The sequence below is a fragment of the Mesoplodon densirostris genome, chromosome 15, assembly GCF_025265405.1.
Source record: "Mesoplodon densirostris isolate mMesDen1 chromosome 15, mMesDen1 primary haplotype, whole genome shotgun sequence".
NCBI classification, from domain to species: domain Eukaryota; kingdom Metazoa; phylum Chordata; class Mammalia; order Artiodactyla; family Ziphiidae; genus Mesoplodon; species Mesoplodon densirostris.
The window spans coordinates 15158308-15175566 of NC_082675.1; the positions used below are offsets into that span (position 1 = coordinate 15158308).

The window sequence follows — 17259 nt, forward strand, 5'->3', positions numbered from 1 at the left end:
GCTGAGCCCTGAACCCGAGCAGCAGCCCCCTACCCCAACTTGGGCCAGGTGACCCTCACTGCGGCTGTAATGATCCCAGTCCCAGAGAAAGAGCCTCATCATCAGGGGTTACAATCCCACCCGAGAGCCTGGCAGACATAGAAACCCCTCAGCTACAGCCCCCAAGGTCCCCATTGATTAGCCCAGCCCTTGGGCCTTGGCTGAAATGAAGACTCCAGTCTAATAACTATCATGATTTCAAAGTAGTGATAAGTCAAAGATTAGTATGTTTAGCCACTGTGATTCCAGGTTTGTCTGTTGCAGCGGCTGGAATTAAATACCCTGACACCTTCAGACCCCAAAGTTAGAAGAGAGCAAAGCACACTGGTAGAGAGTAAATGATGGGCTGTCATGCCTTCAATTAAAAACAAAAAAGCAAGCTAACATGTACTGAAGTTATTATGAACCAGACATTGTTCTGAGCACTCAACGTTCATTAAATCATTTAATCCTCATACTCGGGCTTCCCTGGTGGTGCAGTGGTTGAGAGTCCGCCTGCCGATGCAGGGGACACAGGTTCGTGCCCCAGTCCGGGAAGATCCCACATGCCGCGGAGCAGCTGGGCCCGTGAGCCATGGCCACTGAGCCTGCTCATCCGGAGCCTGTGCCCCACAACGGGAGAGGCCACAACAGTGACAGGCCCGCGTATCGCAAAAAAAAAAAAAAAAAATCCTCATACTCCACACCTAGGGGACAGGTATCTTTTATTCATCATCCCCATTTTACAGATGAGAAAGCAGAGCTACAAAAAAGTAAAGTAACTTGCCCAACATCACACAACTAGGAAGAGTTGAAGCTAGGATTTCAACTCAGACAACCAGACTCCAGGGCCCATGTGTTCATTCCTTACCTAAAAATGGCAAATGCAGGATCCACTGAAATGCTGCCACTGGGGTGTGCAAGGCACAAACAGGATCTGTCAGTGACTGCAGCCACAGTGAAACTGCTGAGGAGAAGGGCAAAGGAGCAATGTAGGGGCTCAGAAGTTCTCAGTCTCTCCTCAGCTGGGTAACTACGATAAGTTGAATAATGTCTTTCCAAAGATGTCCACATCCTGATCTCCACAAGTGACAAATATGTTACCGCACATGGCAAAAAGAACTTTGCAGATGTGATTAAGTTAAGGACCTTGACATGAGGAGATTGTCCTGGATTACCCAGATGGTGGGCCCAATGTAATCGCAAGCGTCCTTAGAAGAGGGAGGCAGGAGGTCAGAGTGAGGAAAGGCGGTGTGATTGGAAGATGCTACGCTGCTGGCCTTGAAGATGGAGGAAGGGGCCACAAGCCAAGGAACACAGTGGCCTTTAGAAGCTGGAAAAGGCACAGAAACAGACTCTCCCTTGAAGACTTCAGAATGAAGGCAGTCCTGCCAACACCTTGACTTTAGGATTTCTGACCTTCTGAACTGTAAGATAATAAATTTGTAAAATTTGTATTGTTTAAAGCCACTAAGTCTGTGGTCATTTGTTACAGCAGCAATAGGAAATGCATACAGTGGCCTTGGGCAAGGCTTTTTGACTTTCTGGACCTCCAGAGCCTCATCCATACAATGAGAAGAATGATATCTGTCTCCCTTGCCTGTGGGGATACTTAAACAAGATGATAAATGTGAAAAGGCTTGGAAAGTATCCTATAAATGAGGATTGAATTTTCCAACCCATTTCAGGATACCCTTGACCTCTCTTTTTTTTTTTTTTTTTAAGCTATATGTGGGCCTCTCACTGTTGTGGCCTCTCCCGTTGCGGAGCACAGGCTCCGGACACGCAGGCTCAGTGGCCATGGCTCATGGGCCCCAGCCGCTCTGTGGCATGTGGGATCTTCCCAGACTGGGGCACAAACCCGTGTCCCCTGCATCGGCAGGCGGACGCTCAACCACTGCGCCACCAGGGAAGCCCACCCTTGACCTCTCTTACTGGCTGTTAGCTTTGGGGTGGAGAGCTCCTCCTCTTTCCTCTCTCCTTCCACCCCCGCTCTCTGCTGGGGAAATCTCCACAGTCTCCCGCCTGCAGAGTCAGCTTCTAGAACAGCAGATGGCTGTCCCGGTGTCAGAGGGTTGGCCAGATCCCAGGCTGGGAGGCCATGGGACAGAGCCAGATTGTCACATCAGAGAGGACAAAGGCTGGTGGTGGCCACTTCTTCCTCTGCAACTGGGCTGCCCTGTCTACCTGACCAGCTAGGGTCTCCCAGATAGCCTGTTCATCGTCAAGGGCACTGGGCAAGCCATGAAAGCTAAGCCTGCAAAGGAGACCCAAGCCAACTCTCTACACACTTGTTTTGCTTTATCGAACTCTTGCCTCTACCAAGTTTAAGTCATCCATTGGTTCACTCCTCAGCATTTAAGGAGCATCAAGTACACACCACTGCTGTTGGTTGCCTACCCAGCAGTAATTCCTCTATTTTCCCTTGTTACCCAAATTCATCCACTTGGTGTCAGGGGATGAGCCTTGATTGGTCTAAGCCAATTCTGGCATCCTGTGTCCCCTTTCCAGTGATTGGTCTAGAGGTGGACATGTGACCTTATTCTGGCCAATTAAACATAGAGAGAAGTCTGCTAAGGGATTCTGGGAAGACTGTCTTCCAGTCTATTCCCAGACTGTCTATTAAGAGAGAGATGGGCAAAGAAAAGACCTTTTTTAACCTTCTTTTCCCTGGCCACTGCTCTGGACAGTATTGTTGTCTGAGATTGTGATTTCTGGAGTTCAGCAGCCATCTTGTAACCTTGAGGTGACAATGCTAAGGCTGAAATATCAACACATCTAGGACAGAAAAGCAGAAGGATGAAAGAACCTTGAGAGCTGGGATGGGTAATTGTATGTGTTCCCTTGGCCTGGCTATAGTGCCCACATGTTTGGTTATACACCAGTTGAGATGTTGCTGTGAAGGTATTTTTAGATGTGATTAGCATTTAAATTGGAAGACTTTGAGTAAAGCAGATTACTTTCCATAATGAGGGTGGGCCTCATCCAATCAACTGGAGAGACAGAGAGAAAGAAAGCAAATACGGTAAAATGGTAACATTTGGAGACTCTGAGTGAAGGATATACAATAATTCATTGCATTCTTTGCAACTTCTCTTTAAGTCCAAAATGATTTTTTTAATAATTTTCTTTTTATTTATTTATTATTTATTTATGTTTGGCTGCATTGGGTCTTCGTTGCTTCACATGGGCTTTCTCTAGTTGCGGTGAGCAGGGGCTACTCTTCGTTGCAGTGTGCGGGCTTCTTATTATGGTGGCTTCTCTTGTTGCAGAGCACAGGCTCTAGGCGTGCGGGCTTCAGTAGTTGTGGCACACCGGCTCAGCAGTTGTGGCTCACGGGCTCTAGAGCACAGGCTCAGTAGTTGTGGTGCACGGGCTTAGTTGCTCCGCAGCATGTAGGATCTTCCCGGACCAGGGCTGGAACCCATGTCCGCTGCATTTGCAGGTGGATTCTTAACCACTGTGCCACCAGGGAAGCCCCTCAAAATGAATTTAAAATAAAAATTTAAACAAAAAAGAAAAAGGGAGCCAGGTACAAACTTGATTTGTTTGATACAAATGCCTGAGCTTTCCTTGGGAGCCCAGGGTTGGAGTACCAGCTCCCAGAAACCCAGAGATGATCTCAGGTCAGTCACGGGCCCTTTCATACTCAAAACCAGTCCTTTTTCAACAAAGGTGGCATGAGGATTAATCCCTCTGAGCCGTGAGAATCCTTTGCAAACTGTACAGCATCACATACACAGCAGGAGGGAGAGTTGTGGTAGTGATGCTTTTATTACAGAAAATACTCCCTCCCTCATTTTTACTTTGGGAGGATTTGGATTTTCATAAACAAGATTTGCTGGAAGCTATGTGTGCCCACAGGAAGGCAGAATAGGACACTGGCTTCAAATCCTGGCCACTATTTAGTGGCCATCTGACCTTGAGCATGCAACTTGAGTTTTCTGTGCTTCAGTTTCACCATCTGTTAAATGGGGATAGTAATATTATATCTCATAGCATTGTTGTAAAACCTAAATGGGTTAAAATATATGTTAAAAGTGGAGGACAGCGCCTGGCACAGGCATAGTGCTCTGTGACCGCTAGCTGTCACCATCACCACCATCATTACCAAGATTAATAGGATTGCTGTCAAGATCCTGGGCTGTAGAGAGACACACAACTAAGTCTGAGCCCTTGATGTAAATATTACTGGCTGGTGACATTAAAGTTAGTTACTTGTCCCTCCAACCTCTGTGCCTCAGTTTCTTCATCTGTAAATGTGGATGATGCTAACACTTTCACTTGCTAACATGAGGATTAAATGACGGCAAACATGGAACCCACTTAGTCCGGTACTGGGCACACATAAGCCTTCACTGAATGGTCAGGAGGAAAATTACCTGGAACACCCATGAGGATGGTTACTATCAACAAAATAGGAAATAACAAGTGTTGGTGAGGATGCAGAGAAATTGGAACCCTTGTGCACTGTTGGTGGAAGTGTAAGATGGTGCAGCTGCGGTGGAAAACAATACAGCGGTTCCTCAAAAACGGAAAGTAGGTTTACCAAATTGTATTAGTCAGTCCAGGCTGCCATAACAAAATACCATAGACTGGGGAGCTTAAACAACAGAAATGTATGCCCCGAAGTCTAAGATCAGGGTGCCAGTTTGGTGAGGTTCTGGTGAGAGCTCTCTTCCTGGCTTGTAAATAACCACTTTCTCGTTGTGGCCTCATGTGGCCTTTCCTCAATGTGTGAATGAAGACCAGGAGAAGAGAGAGAGAACTCTGACTCTTCCTCTTTTTATAAGGCCAGCAGTCCTATCAGATCAGGACCCCAATATGACCTTGTTCAACCTTAATTACCTCCTAAAAGCCATGTCTCCAAATAGAGTCACATTGTGGGGTTAGGGCTTCAACAAATGAATTGGGGGAGGGGGAGGAGACACGTCAGTCCATAGCACATATGATCCAGCAATTCCACTTCCGGGTATAGATTGGAAAGAATTGAAAGCTGGATCTCAGATATTTGCACACACATGTTCATAGCAGTACTATTTACAATAACCGAGAGGTGGAAGCAAACAAAATGAGGTGTGTACATACAGTGGAATATTACTCAGCTTTAAAAAGGAAGGAGATTCTGACGCAGGCTACAGTATGAAAGAATCCTGGGGAAATTATGCTAAAGTGAAATAAGCCAGTCACAGAAAGACAAATACTGTATGAGGCCATTTATAGGAGGTCCCTAGCGCAGTCAAATTCATAGAGACAAAGTAAAACGGTGATTGCCAGGGCCTGGGCGGGGGAAGGAATGGGGAGTTGTTTAATGGGTATAGAATTTCAGTTTTATGAGATGAAAACGTTCTGAAGATTGGTTGAACAACAATTTGAATATGCTTAACACTACTGAGCTGTATGCTTACAAGTGGTTAAGACGATAAATTTTATGTTACGCGTTTTTACCACAATAAAAATAAAATGAATCACCTGGAAATCCCTTCAGCATTAGAGCAATGACCCAAAATAGGCCACCAGGGGGCGCTATGCTTCCATTTCTATTCACAGCCCTCCCCGCCGTTCCCTCCCCGGGACGAAACTGGCGGTTTCTAGAGGGGGGCGGAAATGCCCTAGGATCCTGGAGAAAGTCAGAGCTACTCTCTGCTCCCCGCCTTCCCCAGATGGACCAGCTTTGCATAAACCCCAGAGCTGCACCGCATCCCTGCCACATGCCCGCCACAGCCGACTCTGAACCCCGTTCTTTCTCTGGGTCCCTTCCCTCCTGCTGGAGACACAGCGGGTCCTGGATGGAGTGCGTCCACCACGCCGAGCTGCCCGCGGGCCTCCAGATTGCCCAGGGGCTGGAGAAGAGGGAGAAGTGACAAGGACTCACCTGCCCCAAGTTACCCAAAGATGAGAGGACACACCAGTGGAAATGAGGCAGAGACCTCCTATCCCAGGTGCAGGGGCTTCACCGTCGACCAGACATGGGGTTTTCCCACTCAGGCTGCTCACTTTGTATGTCATAACCTCCGTGGGTCTCAGTCTCCTCATCTGTAAAATCTATATTAATACCCAGGAGGATGGAAAGATGTTAATAAAATCCCTGATGCTAAAAAAGCACTCAGTGGATGGGCTAATTACCATTCCATGCCCCATATCTGATGCTGGCCTGGGTCTCCTCCCATCTCCGGGTGGTTTTCTACTGCACAGCATCCACTCTCGAGTTTGCACTTATCTCTTGAGAAACCTCTCCTGAAGTAACCTGCACCACGGTCTCCTGGACCAGACAGGGTCAGTGATTTAACCAAGTAGGACTCACTGGGTTGCAAGTAATAGAAACTCAGTTAAACTACCTCAAGGAAACTGAAGTGTCTCATGGAATCCAAGAAAAAAATCGAACAGCAAATTGCTGAGAAGAGCAGATCCAGGATCTGGGCTCTTCGGGGAACCCTGGACCATCCTCCCTGTCCCCTCCCCGAAGCCTGCTTTATTCTCTCCTCCATGCAGGACAAGTGCCCACACTCCCTCCCTCCAGCCCACGGACCCTGCTGCCATTCCTAGAGCATGCCAAGCACACTCCCACCTCAGGGCGTTTGCACTTGCTTTGCCCTCTGCCTAGGACACCCTTCCCTACATCTCTCCTGTGGTTCACTACCCCCTCCTTCAAGTCTTGGCTCAGAGGTCACCCCAGTGGCGCCTTCCTTGATTAACTGATTGAAAATTGCAAACTGGGACTTCCCTGATGGTCCAGTGGTTAAGATTCTGCACTTCCACTGCAAGGGGCTCCATTGTAAGGGGCACGGGTTCAATCCCTGGTTGGGGAACTAAGATTCCACATGCCAAAAAAAAAAAGAAAGAAAGAAAATTGCAATCCACCTCCCACCAGCAGCATGCTCTAGCCCCTCTCCTGCTTGCTTGTTTTTTTTCTTTAACCCAAGTTCACAAAAAATAAAGAGGGGGTAATCATAACCCTCGATTCATAGCTTACTCTCATCAGCATTTAATTTTTAAATTTAATAATATAATAAACACCTGTGAAACCACCACTCGAAACAAAAACTATAGCCTTGACAATAACCTGCATCTAACCAGATGGTTCTCCCGGCCCCATCATAATCCCCTCACCATAATCTTCATCCTGAATCCTATAGTGATTCTTCCCTTGTTTACTCTTTATAGTTTATTATTGCATATATGTGTGTATGCTTTTAGTTGCTTTTAACTTGATAGGAAGGATACCGTGTTTACGTAATGGGACATTTTTCATTGGATATTCTATCTCAGAGATCCATCCACATTGCAATGTGTGGTTATATTTCCTGTGTTTTGACTGCCAAGTAATATTTCATCATGGGAATTTACTCATTTGCTCTCCCATAGATGGGCATGTGGGTGTTTCCCAATTTTGGCCACTTAGTAGATAGCGCCCCTATGAACATTCTTCCATGTAATTCCTGGTGTAGATGGGTCAGCATTTCTCCACGGTGCATACTTCAGAGTAGAATTGCTGGGTCGTAGGATACGTACATGCTCGGCTTTAGGAGATAAAGCCAGACTGTTTTCCAACATGGTAGCACCAATTCACACCCCCACCAGCAATGTTAAGAAGGCTTTATTTTTCTCCACAGCACTTACACTTTCTGATATACTATGTATTTTACTTATGTCTTTGTTTACTGTCTATCTCTGCCCTCTACCCCACTAGAATGTCAGCACCAGGAGGGCGGAGGTTTTTGACTCTTTTGCTCATTATTGTATTCCCAGTGCCTAGATCAGTGTGTGGCACATAGTAGATGCTCGATAAACATCTTCTGATTGGACGAACAAGCGGATGGCCCAAAACGAGAGCTGAGAGCTCATACTATGTATTATCGGCCCAATTACCTGGGCTGATTTAACCCTCTCTTAGTTTCAATCGCCCCAATCCAGGAAAGGACCACTGGCCAAAAACTACTGATGCCAGGACCCCCAGTCCAACTAAATCAGAGTTCCTGAGGGTGGGACTTGGGACATGGATAGTTTTTAACCACTCCCCAGGAGATTCTCCTGTGCATCCAGAGTGAGGCCCAGAGCTCTAAGGTAAGCCATTTGTCTCACTCAGAGATACTCAAGCCCCACACAAGTCCTGCTGGATCCAAAGTTTAGGGTGAGGCTCAGGGATCTGTGTTCACCTGGCAGCAACCCCACGACCTGGACATGTGGCCATCAGAGCAGCTCCCACACCGGCCGCTGTGCCTGTGGACACTCCTCACCCACCAGGGCCAGCTGTGTATGTTACCATTCTGGGGTTTCTCTAATTCCACCACCAGTTCTCAGCTGGCAGCGAATGACCTTGTACCACTCGCCACCCCACCTGCATCCTGCAGGCCGGAGGAAGTCCCCTGTTTTCAGCAGAACGCTCTGAGTTCCAGGGGCCCTGTTTCAGTCCCCAGGACACCCAAACAATCTTCCTTGCTCTGTTTCTTATTTCCCACTTAAACTTTCCCCCCGCTGCTGTAGGAAAGGTCACAGCTGGTCCACGCACCAGGATGTAGGGAGCTGGAAAGAAGAATTCGGAAAAGTCTTAACTCACTTGGCTCTTCCGGGTGGAGGGCAGGGGTGACATCTGCCTCCCAGGACTCATGCCCCGATTATACATGACCTTGGTATGGTCTTCAGGGTCACCCATCCTGTTCTGTGTCCCAGAGAAAACGGTTCCGACATCTTCACTTCCCCCTCTGGGGCACTTAGCCCAGCACTGGGCACACAGTAGGTGCTCAATAAAGTCTAGTTACTGTCAGGCTCTTTCAGACACAACTCAGATTGCATTAAATCCCCTTCAGTAACTCCCCATGGCTCTCAGGATAAAAATCCCAAACCCATGCTAGGCTCTGCATGGTGGCCCTGCCCACCTCGACTTGCCCCACGCTCACCCCTGATCCATTCTCAGTGGCCACTGCAGCCTCCTCTCTGTTGCTTTAACACACCAAGCTCTTTCCCGCCTCTGGGCCTTCGCACATTCCTGCTCCTCCTCCCACTGGCTTAGCCACATTAAGACTATGGATCCTTCGGGGAGTAGCTGAAATGTCACCTCCTCTGAGAAGCCCTCCCTGACTCCCTAGACCTGGTAGGACCCCTGGTAGAGGCCCTCATGATATCCTGAACTTCTTCATAGCTCTTGCAAAATTTTAATCATACTTTATGTGATTCTTTGATTCACAGCTCACTCTCCCACTAGACTCTGAGAAACAGGAGAGCAAGAACCATGTTATTTGGGTTATCTCTGTGTCTCCACAGATAGCCTAGTGCCTGGCTCATGGGCTGGGTCTGGTATTTTTTGGATGGATAGATGGACAGATAGATGAGTGGATAGATGGATGGAGGGATGGGTAGGTAGGAGAAAGGGAGGGAGGGAGGGTACTTGTACAGCTGAATGTACAGATGAGTGGACGGACGGATGGATGGATAGTTGGATGGACGGATGGATGGATAGGAGAACAAAAAATGAGTCATCTCTTTCTGCCATATTCCCCTGCTGCTATAATGGTGCACCTGAACATCCTGGCCAATGCTCTTAAGAGCATCAACAATGCTGAGAAGAAAGAAAAACTCCAAGTTCCTTTAGGTCATGCTCCAAAGTCATCGTCTGGTTTCTAATTGTGATGATGAAGCATGGCTACATCAGCAAATTTGAAATCACTGATGATCACAGAGCAAGAAAGTCAGTGTGAAACTCACACACGGGTTAAATAAGTGGGATCAGCCTCGGATTTGACGTGTCACTCAAAGATCTGGAAAAGTGGCAGAATCATCTTTTCCCAACTCACTGTACTGATGACCTCAGCTAGTATCATGGCCTCAAGGAAGCAAGACAGAAACACACAGAAGACAAAATCCTGGGATTCTTCTACTAGGGATGCCATACATATACACAATACATTTTAAAAAGAGTTCAGGATGGATTGCTTTTCTTCTGTTGGCTTCTCCACTGGTGTCTGAGTACCTCCCCAGTGGATTGTGAGCTCCTTGAAGGCCAGATTCCTTTCCCCTCCTTGGAATCCCTGTCTCCCAGGATGCCTGGGGAGCAGGGTTTTGTACTTCCAGACGCTCCACAATCCAGTTGAGAGGGGCCATTAGGGCCACGCTGCACCAGATCCTCAGGTGGTTGCCATTCATTCGTCGCTGAACAAACACCATGGCAGTACGGTGATGTGGGTGGAGCAAAAGGGTTTGGGATTCAAATCCCAGCTCTGCCGCTCACTCTCTGTGGGAACTTGGGTAAGCCACCTAACCCCTTTGAGCTCCAGGAGATTTTTTCTACCTGTAAAATGAGGACAATACTACCTACCCTGCAGGACAACTGTGAAGAGGAGCGAGCATTATGTAAGTGCCTTGGCACATAGTAGGCACTCAATAAACGACAATGCTTATGTAATAAACACCAGCCACACCACACAAAGATGAACAAGGCACCGTCTCTGATCTCATGGATGTCTCACTCTAGCAGAGACAGATTCCACTGAAGCGGCTAGTTGTGATATAGGGTGTCCCATCAAGGTATGTGCAAAGGAACACAGAGGAAGATGGGATGAGTTCAGAGAAGGTTTCCTGGGCGAGGTGACACTTAGTCAGACCTTAAATAGCATTATACAGTCTGGAGTCTTGGCTTCTTCTTTCCAACTTGCTGCTAAATTTCCATGTGACCTTGAGCCAGTTTCTTCTCTACCCTGAGGTCCAGATCCCCTTCTGTAACATAAGGTTGTTCAGCATCAGCTCCAAATCTTTTGGGTCCCAGCCTCGTTTGAGAAAACTCTGATGAAGCCAGAGCCCTTCTAGAAAAAATGCACAGACATATAAGTTTGCCTGTAAATGGGAGGACAGGGCTCGTGGACCCCTGGAAAGCCATTGGTGAACCCTAGGCTAAAATCCCAGAGCTCAGCCGTCGGAGCGGTAGCACTGCAGAGCTGGCTCTATACAGAGCCTCTGTCTTTAGCCTGCAGCAGGCAGAAGCAAACAGAATCATGCCCAACCTGGAAAAGCCCCTTGAGCACTGGACAGCAGGAGATAGCAGGGGTCCCGGGGCGCAGTGTCGGGGAAAGATCACTCCAGCTGTCTGGGGAGCCAGAGTTCGGTTCTGGGAAAGCTCCCCTGAGCAGTCTGCCCCTGACCTTGCCTGGTTTATCACCAGCTGCCCTGGAGAGGAAGAGGAGCGTGGGCTGCTCTGGACAGGCTCCCAAACAGGCCACTGACCTCCGTCTGCCACCCAGGCTGGAGTTCCCGGACGCATCCTTCATCTTCCCGAATCTAAACACCCGCAGGCCCCGGGTGGTCCATCCCCCTCCAAGATGATGTGTGTTCTCAGTTGCATTCAGCCTGCCAGAGGAGGGAGAGCTGGTCATTCCATTAACACTGGAGCTGCTACCACCGCCTGCCTCCTTTTCCATCCAGCCAACCCTCACCAAGCATTTATCAAGCACCTGTTGTTTGCAGGCATCCCTTAATGAGATGACGGAGGGCCTACCCTTACCTTCCTCCAAGGTCTCTGCCTCCTGGCCTAGGTCCACCCCACCCTCCTGGAGGCAAGATGTTGTTGCCATCCCACCTACCTGGAGCGGGTTAGTTGCCTTGGGGGAGTGGGCTCTCGGCTGGCTAACTGGGTACCGGGAGGAGGACCGGCGCTGGGTGCTGTCTGGGCACTGCTCTAAGCTGCGGTGTGATCCTGGGCCTATTTCTTACCCTCTATGGGCCTCAGTGGTCTCATACTTACACTTCAGATTCTATGATTCCCTCTGCCAGCCCCTCCTCACTCCCCTCCCCCAGAATAGTGGAAGGAGAAAAGAAGCCTACCCTAGAACGCTTTAAGATCTTTCTTTAAACAATCTCTGGATCGTATTCCATTCATTCAAGCATTTATTGAGCATCTATTCTGCACCAGGCCCTGGACTGGGCAACTGGAATGTAAAGATGACTAAGATTCAAGCAGGCGTTCCAGTGCACACCCCACTCCATGCCTTGCATCCTGCTTGGGTCAGGAGACCTCGTGGGGTTCCAGGTGGGCCTAGCCGAGGATATGGGGCGCCCGGCGACTCGCGTGTCAGCGCCGCTGGCGCTTAGGGCCGCGATCTGTCTCCTCCCCTTCCTCCCTCTCCGCCCCCTCCCCCTTCCCTCCCCTGAGCACGGCCGAGGCCGCCTCCCACCCGCGGGATCCCGGCGGCCGGCAGCAGGCTCACGCGTCCGTCGGTCGGCAGGGTAGTCTGTAAGCGTGCCGTAAGCCCAGCGCCCCGGAGCGCGGCCTGGGAGGCAAAGGGCACGGAGCGGGGACAGCGGCTCCCTCCCACTCCGGGGGGAGCCCAGGAGGCGGTGGTGCCGAAGCGTGAACCGGAGAACAAGGCAGAGCAGAGGAGAGGCGGTGAGAGCGCGGGGTGCTTAGGGACCCCACCCCCGGCTCCTTTGCGAGGCCCGCGCGCGCTCTGGGGAGGTCTGGGCTGGGGAAGGAGGGCTGTTCCCCCAGGGAGGGAGGCATAGACGATCCAGCTCCCGGCTTCGCCTCCTCGGTGACGCGACCCCCGAGGGGCCCTGGGCCGAGCCTGCAGCGCCGCGCATCCTGGCACATCCCCGCGCACCCTGCATCCCTCGGCCAGGAGCGGGCCCCGGGGGAGGGGAGCGCTCAGGGAGCTGAGGAGGGGGCGCAGCAGGCGAGGAGTTTCGGGAAATCGCGCCCCCGGCCCCAGCCCTCCCTTCAGGCCTGCCCCAAGGGAGCGCGACCAGGCGACCCCCTTTAGCCCCCCTTGCTGCCCCCCCCCCCATCGGTTCCCCATTGTTCTCAACCCATCGCTCTCCCGGGAAGGGGGGAGGGGGTGCCGCGCTCTATTCTTAAAGGGCCCTCTCCCCTTCTTGTCTCCTGGCAGGTCGCGAGCACGAGTGGGGTGGGGCGTGCCCACGGGCCCCCGCCCCCCTCTTCCCCCAGCCCAGCTCCGGAGCCGCAGGCCCGGCCGGAGGGCAGGGAGTACGCGCCGCACCCCTCCCCCGTGCGTTCTTCAGCCACCCAGGCCTTCCAGGACGCCGTGGATCGGGGACAACGGGGACAGGGACGCCCCCTTCAGCGGGAGCCGTCGGGGGGGCGGACCTGAGACAAGGCAAGCAGCCCCACTGGAGCCAGGCGCAGGGTCTGGGACGCAGTGGGGAGCGCAGAGGGCTGGGGCCGGGCCTCCTGGTGACAGGCCCTGCTCGGCCAGGAAGAACGGGAGACCAGCAGGAAAGAGCCCGGACCTAGAGTAGAGGCGGCTGCTTCACTCCCTTATCGGAGCCCAGGGAACCAAGGAATCTAGAGCACCGCTTTCCCCATCGAGAGAAAGACACTTGCTCTCCAGAGCACCACCTTTATCTGAGACGGCTCTGCGGGAAGGGGTCTTGGAGCCTGGAACACCAGCCCACACTCCTTTAACTGAGGCCTCTGGGCCTCAGAGAGGGCCGGGAGTTAGAAAAGAGGCCGGAGAGTCCTTGCTGCCCCCCTGGGGAGAGAGGAAGTTCCCCACCTGCTCCCAGGCCCAGGAGGAGCTGGGCCACTACTAGTAGGGTCCTGGCCCCTGAGCCAGCAGCGGCCATGTCACGACCAGGCCCGGGGGTGATGATGCCCGTGAACGGGCTGGGCTTCCCACCGCAGAACGTGGCCCGGGTGGTGGTGTGGGAGTGGCTGAATGAGCACAGCCGCTGGCGGCCCTACACAGCCACCGTGTGCCACCACATCGAGAACGTGCTCAAGGAGGATGCCCGTGGTTCTGTGGTCCTGGGGCAAGTGGACGCCCAGCTGGTGCCCTACATCATCGACCTGCAGTCCATGCACCAGTTTCGCCAGGACACAGGTGAGTGGACTCGCTACCCTCCCCACCCCACCACCACCTTCACCACCACAATACCGCCTTTCTTTTCATGGCGGGATGCTGAAATGCCCCCCCACCCCCGGCATCCCTAAACAGGGAGCACAGAACTGCGGAAGGCCAATCTGCTGATCCGACCCCCTCCCCCTAAAAGGGACAGTCTAGCAAAGTCCTGTTGGAGACCTGGGTTCCGATCCAGCCTCTCATATTAGGAGTGGGGCTGTCGGCAAGTTACATCACCTCTCTGAGCCTCAGTTTCCTCATCTGCAAGATGGATGGGTCAGTGTCTCTCACGGCTGTGTGAGGATCCAATAAAATTGTGCTCACTGAGCAAAGAACCTAGAAGATCATTAGCGCTCAATCATCATAGTAAAAAGGCTTTTCATGCACTTCCTCATGTGATTTTTTCCAACTGTTACAGCCAGTCTTACTATTATGTTAGTGGTAGTAGTGGTAGTAGTAGCCATCCCATTATACAGATGAAGAAACTGAGTCTCATAGAAGTTGAGTGATTTAAACTTAAAGCTGGGATTTAAGCCCAATTGATTTCCAGAACTGAAACTCTTAACTGATATCTTATATTGGCTCTAAGTATTGGTATTGTTGGGGTGATGTGATGGTGGTTGTAATGATGGGGGCGGTGAGGGTGTTGGTGGTGTTGATGGTGGGGCGGGTAATGATGGAGAAGATAGTGTCAGTGGTAGTATTGTGGAATTTGTGGTGGTGGTGTTGATGGTTGTGTCGGTGGTGGTCTTGGGAGTGGTGTGATGGTAATGATGGAGAGGATGAGGTCGGTGGCAGTCTTGGTGCTGTGTGATAGGTGATGATGGTGATAAAAATGGGGAGGTCCCACTCTCAGCATTTTTGTTTGCCACCACTGCGGAGATCTCCCTGAGTCATTGTTGCCTGGTGGTCTCTACGACAAGCTTGGTGGGCAGTGGGGAATGGTGAGGTCCTGCCTCATGGAAGCTGCCAAGGAATCCTTGGCATGTTCACCCCCAAGGACCAGCTGATGGAGGTTTGAGGGAATTACAGTGAATCCTTAGATAACAAAACTGCATGTAACAACCTTGGGGACAGTAGGACACTCTCCTTCTCTCTTAGAGCTGGGCTGTCCAATATGGTAGCCACTAAGCCCATGTGGCAATTTAAATTTACATTTAATTAAAATTAAGTAAAATTTAACTCCTCGGTCTCCCTAGCCACATTTCAAGTGCTCAATAGCCGCATGTGTCTTGTGGCTACTGTATTGGACAGCATAGATCCAGAACATCACCATCACCAAAGAAAGTTCTAGTGGATAGCTCTGCTCTAGAACATTGCTTGGTGCCTACAGGGTGGTCAGCAAGTGTGGAAACACAGGCTAAATCATAACAGATGGTTTGTTGATGTTACTTTTCAGTACGTCTGTGTTCCAAAACACCAGGTACTGGCAGCAGTCGCTGGTGGTACCAATGGTTCATTCATGCCATCATCGATTTACTGACCTCCTGTTGGTGTCAGACCCCGTGCTAAGCCCTAGAATACTGCAAGGAGCAAGACAGCCAAGGTCAGGGAATTCCCTGGTGGTCCAGGGGTCAGGACTCGGCGCTTTCACTGCTGTGGCCCCGGTTCAATCCCTGGTCAAGGAACTCAGATCCTGCAAGCCACGCAGCACGGCCAAAAAAGAAAAAAAGAAAAAAAAAGACAGCCAGGGTCCTTAGGAGAGGTCTATTTGTGGAGGACCTATGCTGGAGATTCCAATGTAGTCGGCAAGTAAGCAAACACATAACCACACAGATAATCAGTTGCAGGTCTGAGAACATGAAATAAACTTAGTCTAGGAGTGGTCAAGAAGGCTAATCTGAGGAAGTCAGGTTTGAATAGAAATCTAAAGAATGAGTGTGGGAGACAGTGTTCCCAGCAGAGGGAACAGCCAGTGCAAAGGCCCTGTGGTGGGAAGGAGCAGAGTACGTTCAAATCCATTGCGTTTGGAGGGCAGTGGATGAGGGGAAGGTGGTACAAGACGAGGCTGGGGCAGGGACCAGACATACAGCACTGGACAGCCATGAAAAGGGCTTTGGAGTTTACCCTGAGAGTAGAGGAAGTCACCATTGAGTCCTGGTGCCAATTCTTCCAGAGAGAGAGTCACTGATGGCGAATTGCTAGGCGTCCCCTGCCCCATTCTCTCTGGTTTATCCTGGAACTGTCTCTGGTGGAGGGCAGGGGTCTGACAGCAGAAGCAGTGTGTTTTCTCCTTGGCTCGGTGGTCTGCATTCTGTAGGTTCAAAGCGATTGGGGGGGGCGGGGGCGGATTTTCCAGGGCGTGACTTATGGTCCTCAGAAGCAGCGAAAGCCCCACCCGAGGTTGCCAACTTGGCCACTTTGCCTTTGATCTCCACACTCCTGTTCGGGGCTCCTTTTCTATCCCCACACCCCCACTTGGGCTCCTAACGCCCCAAACTCCCTCCATTCCCCCTTTCAGCAGGTCCCTTACTCTCAATGGCACCCCTCTTATGGGTCAGCCTCGCTGGATCCCCCGGAAGTTCAGCTTCAGTCGTCTTCCCACTGCCCCCTCCGGGAGCTGCTCACTCCACACCTGCCCCCTGTTTGCCGGAAAAGGGAAAAAAAATACTCATCCCTCCAAAGGCCCCTGGGAGCCTGCCAAGACCCCGCAGCAAGGGAGGAAGGCCTGGAAACCTATGGGGCCGGCAGGGGACCTAGGATGCCTGGAAAACTGCTAGAGGGAGGGGCAAGATGTCTCCCACCAGACGTGTTATAATGTGATCGCCCACTCCTCCCAGGAGCAATACAAAGTCAAGGAAGGACATCTTGTCCTCATAGTTAATGGTCCAGGAAAGAGCCTCAAGCAGGCGTTGTCACCTGTCCAGACCTCAGTTTCCACATCTATGAAATGGGCAAGAGTATCACTTTGCTAGCAGGACTGTTGAGTTGATGGAGAGAACCACACATGTTATTTTATCCCACAGACCTTAACTAATTACCCACATGTGCCTAGCATGTGCTGAACACTACAGATGCATGAACGATGAGTCGGAGATCCTAAATCTTGAAGATCATGGTACACAGACACACACACACACAAACAATATAAAGTTGTAAAACCCAAAGCTCACGTGCATGTACTGAAACGAACACAACCTCTCTCTAGATTTTCTAATTGTACAATTCTTGACAGGTTCATTGAAGCTGAACTTTCAGTTGTTGTGGGAGGGTAGCAGCAAATGCCCCAGCACCCTGACTTTGGAGCTGCAGACTTTCTGATAAGGTCAGAGAGTAAATAGTTTAGCCTCTGTGGGCCCTACAGTCTCTATTGTAACTGCTGCTATAGCTTAACTCTCCTGCTGTAGTTTGAAAGCAGCCAGACAGTATGCAAATGAATGAATGCGTCTGTGTTCTG

The 17259-nt window shown here is 50.8% G+C and overlaps 1 protein-coding gene and 1 pseudogene across 1 annotated transcript in view; both read left to right on the plus strand.

Moving 5' to 3' along the window:
- Positions 1–9522: 9522 nt before the first annotated feature.
- Positions 9523–9896, plus strand: LOC132503007 (small ribosomal subunit protein uS8-like; annotated as a pseudogene).
- A 3689-nt stretch (positions 9897–13585) lies between these two features.
- The window catches only part of DTX1 (deltex E3 ubiquitin ligase 1), a 35511-nt gene continuing 31837 nt past the window's right edge, over positions 13586–17259 (plus strand). The window contains exon 1 of the mRNA XM_060119216.1: positions 13586–13844. Within this exon, the coding sequence (XP_059975199.1) occupies positions 13586–13844 (259 nt within the window). The remainder of the gene's footprint in view (positions 13845–17259) is intronic.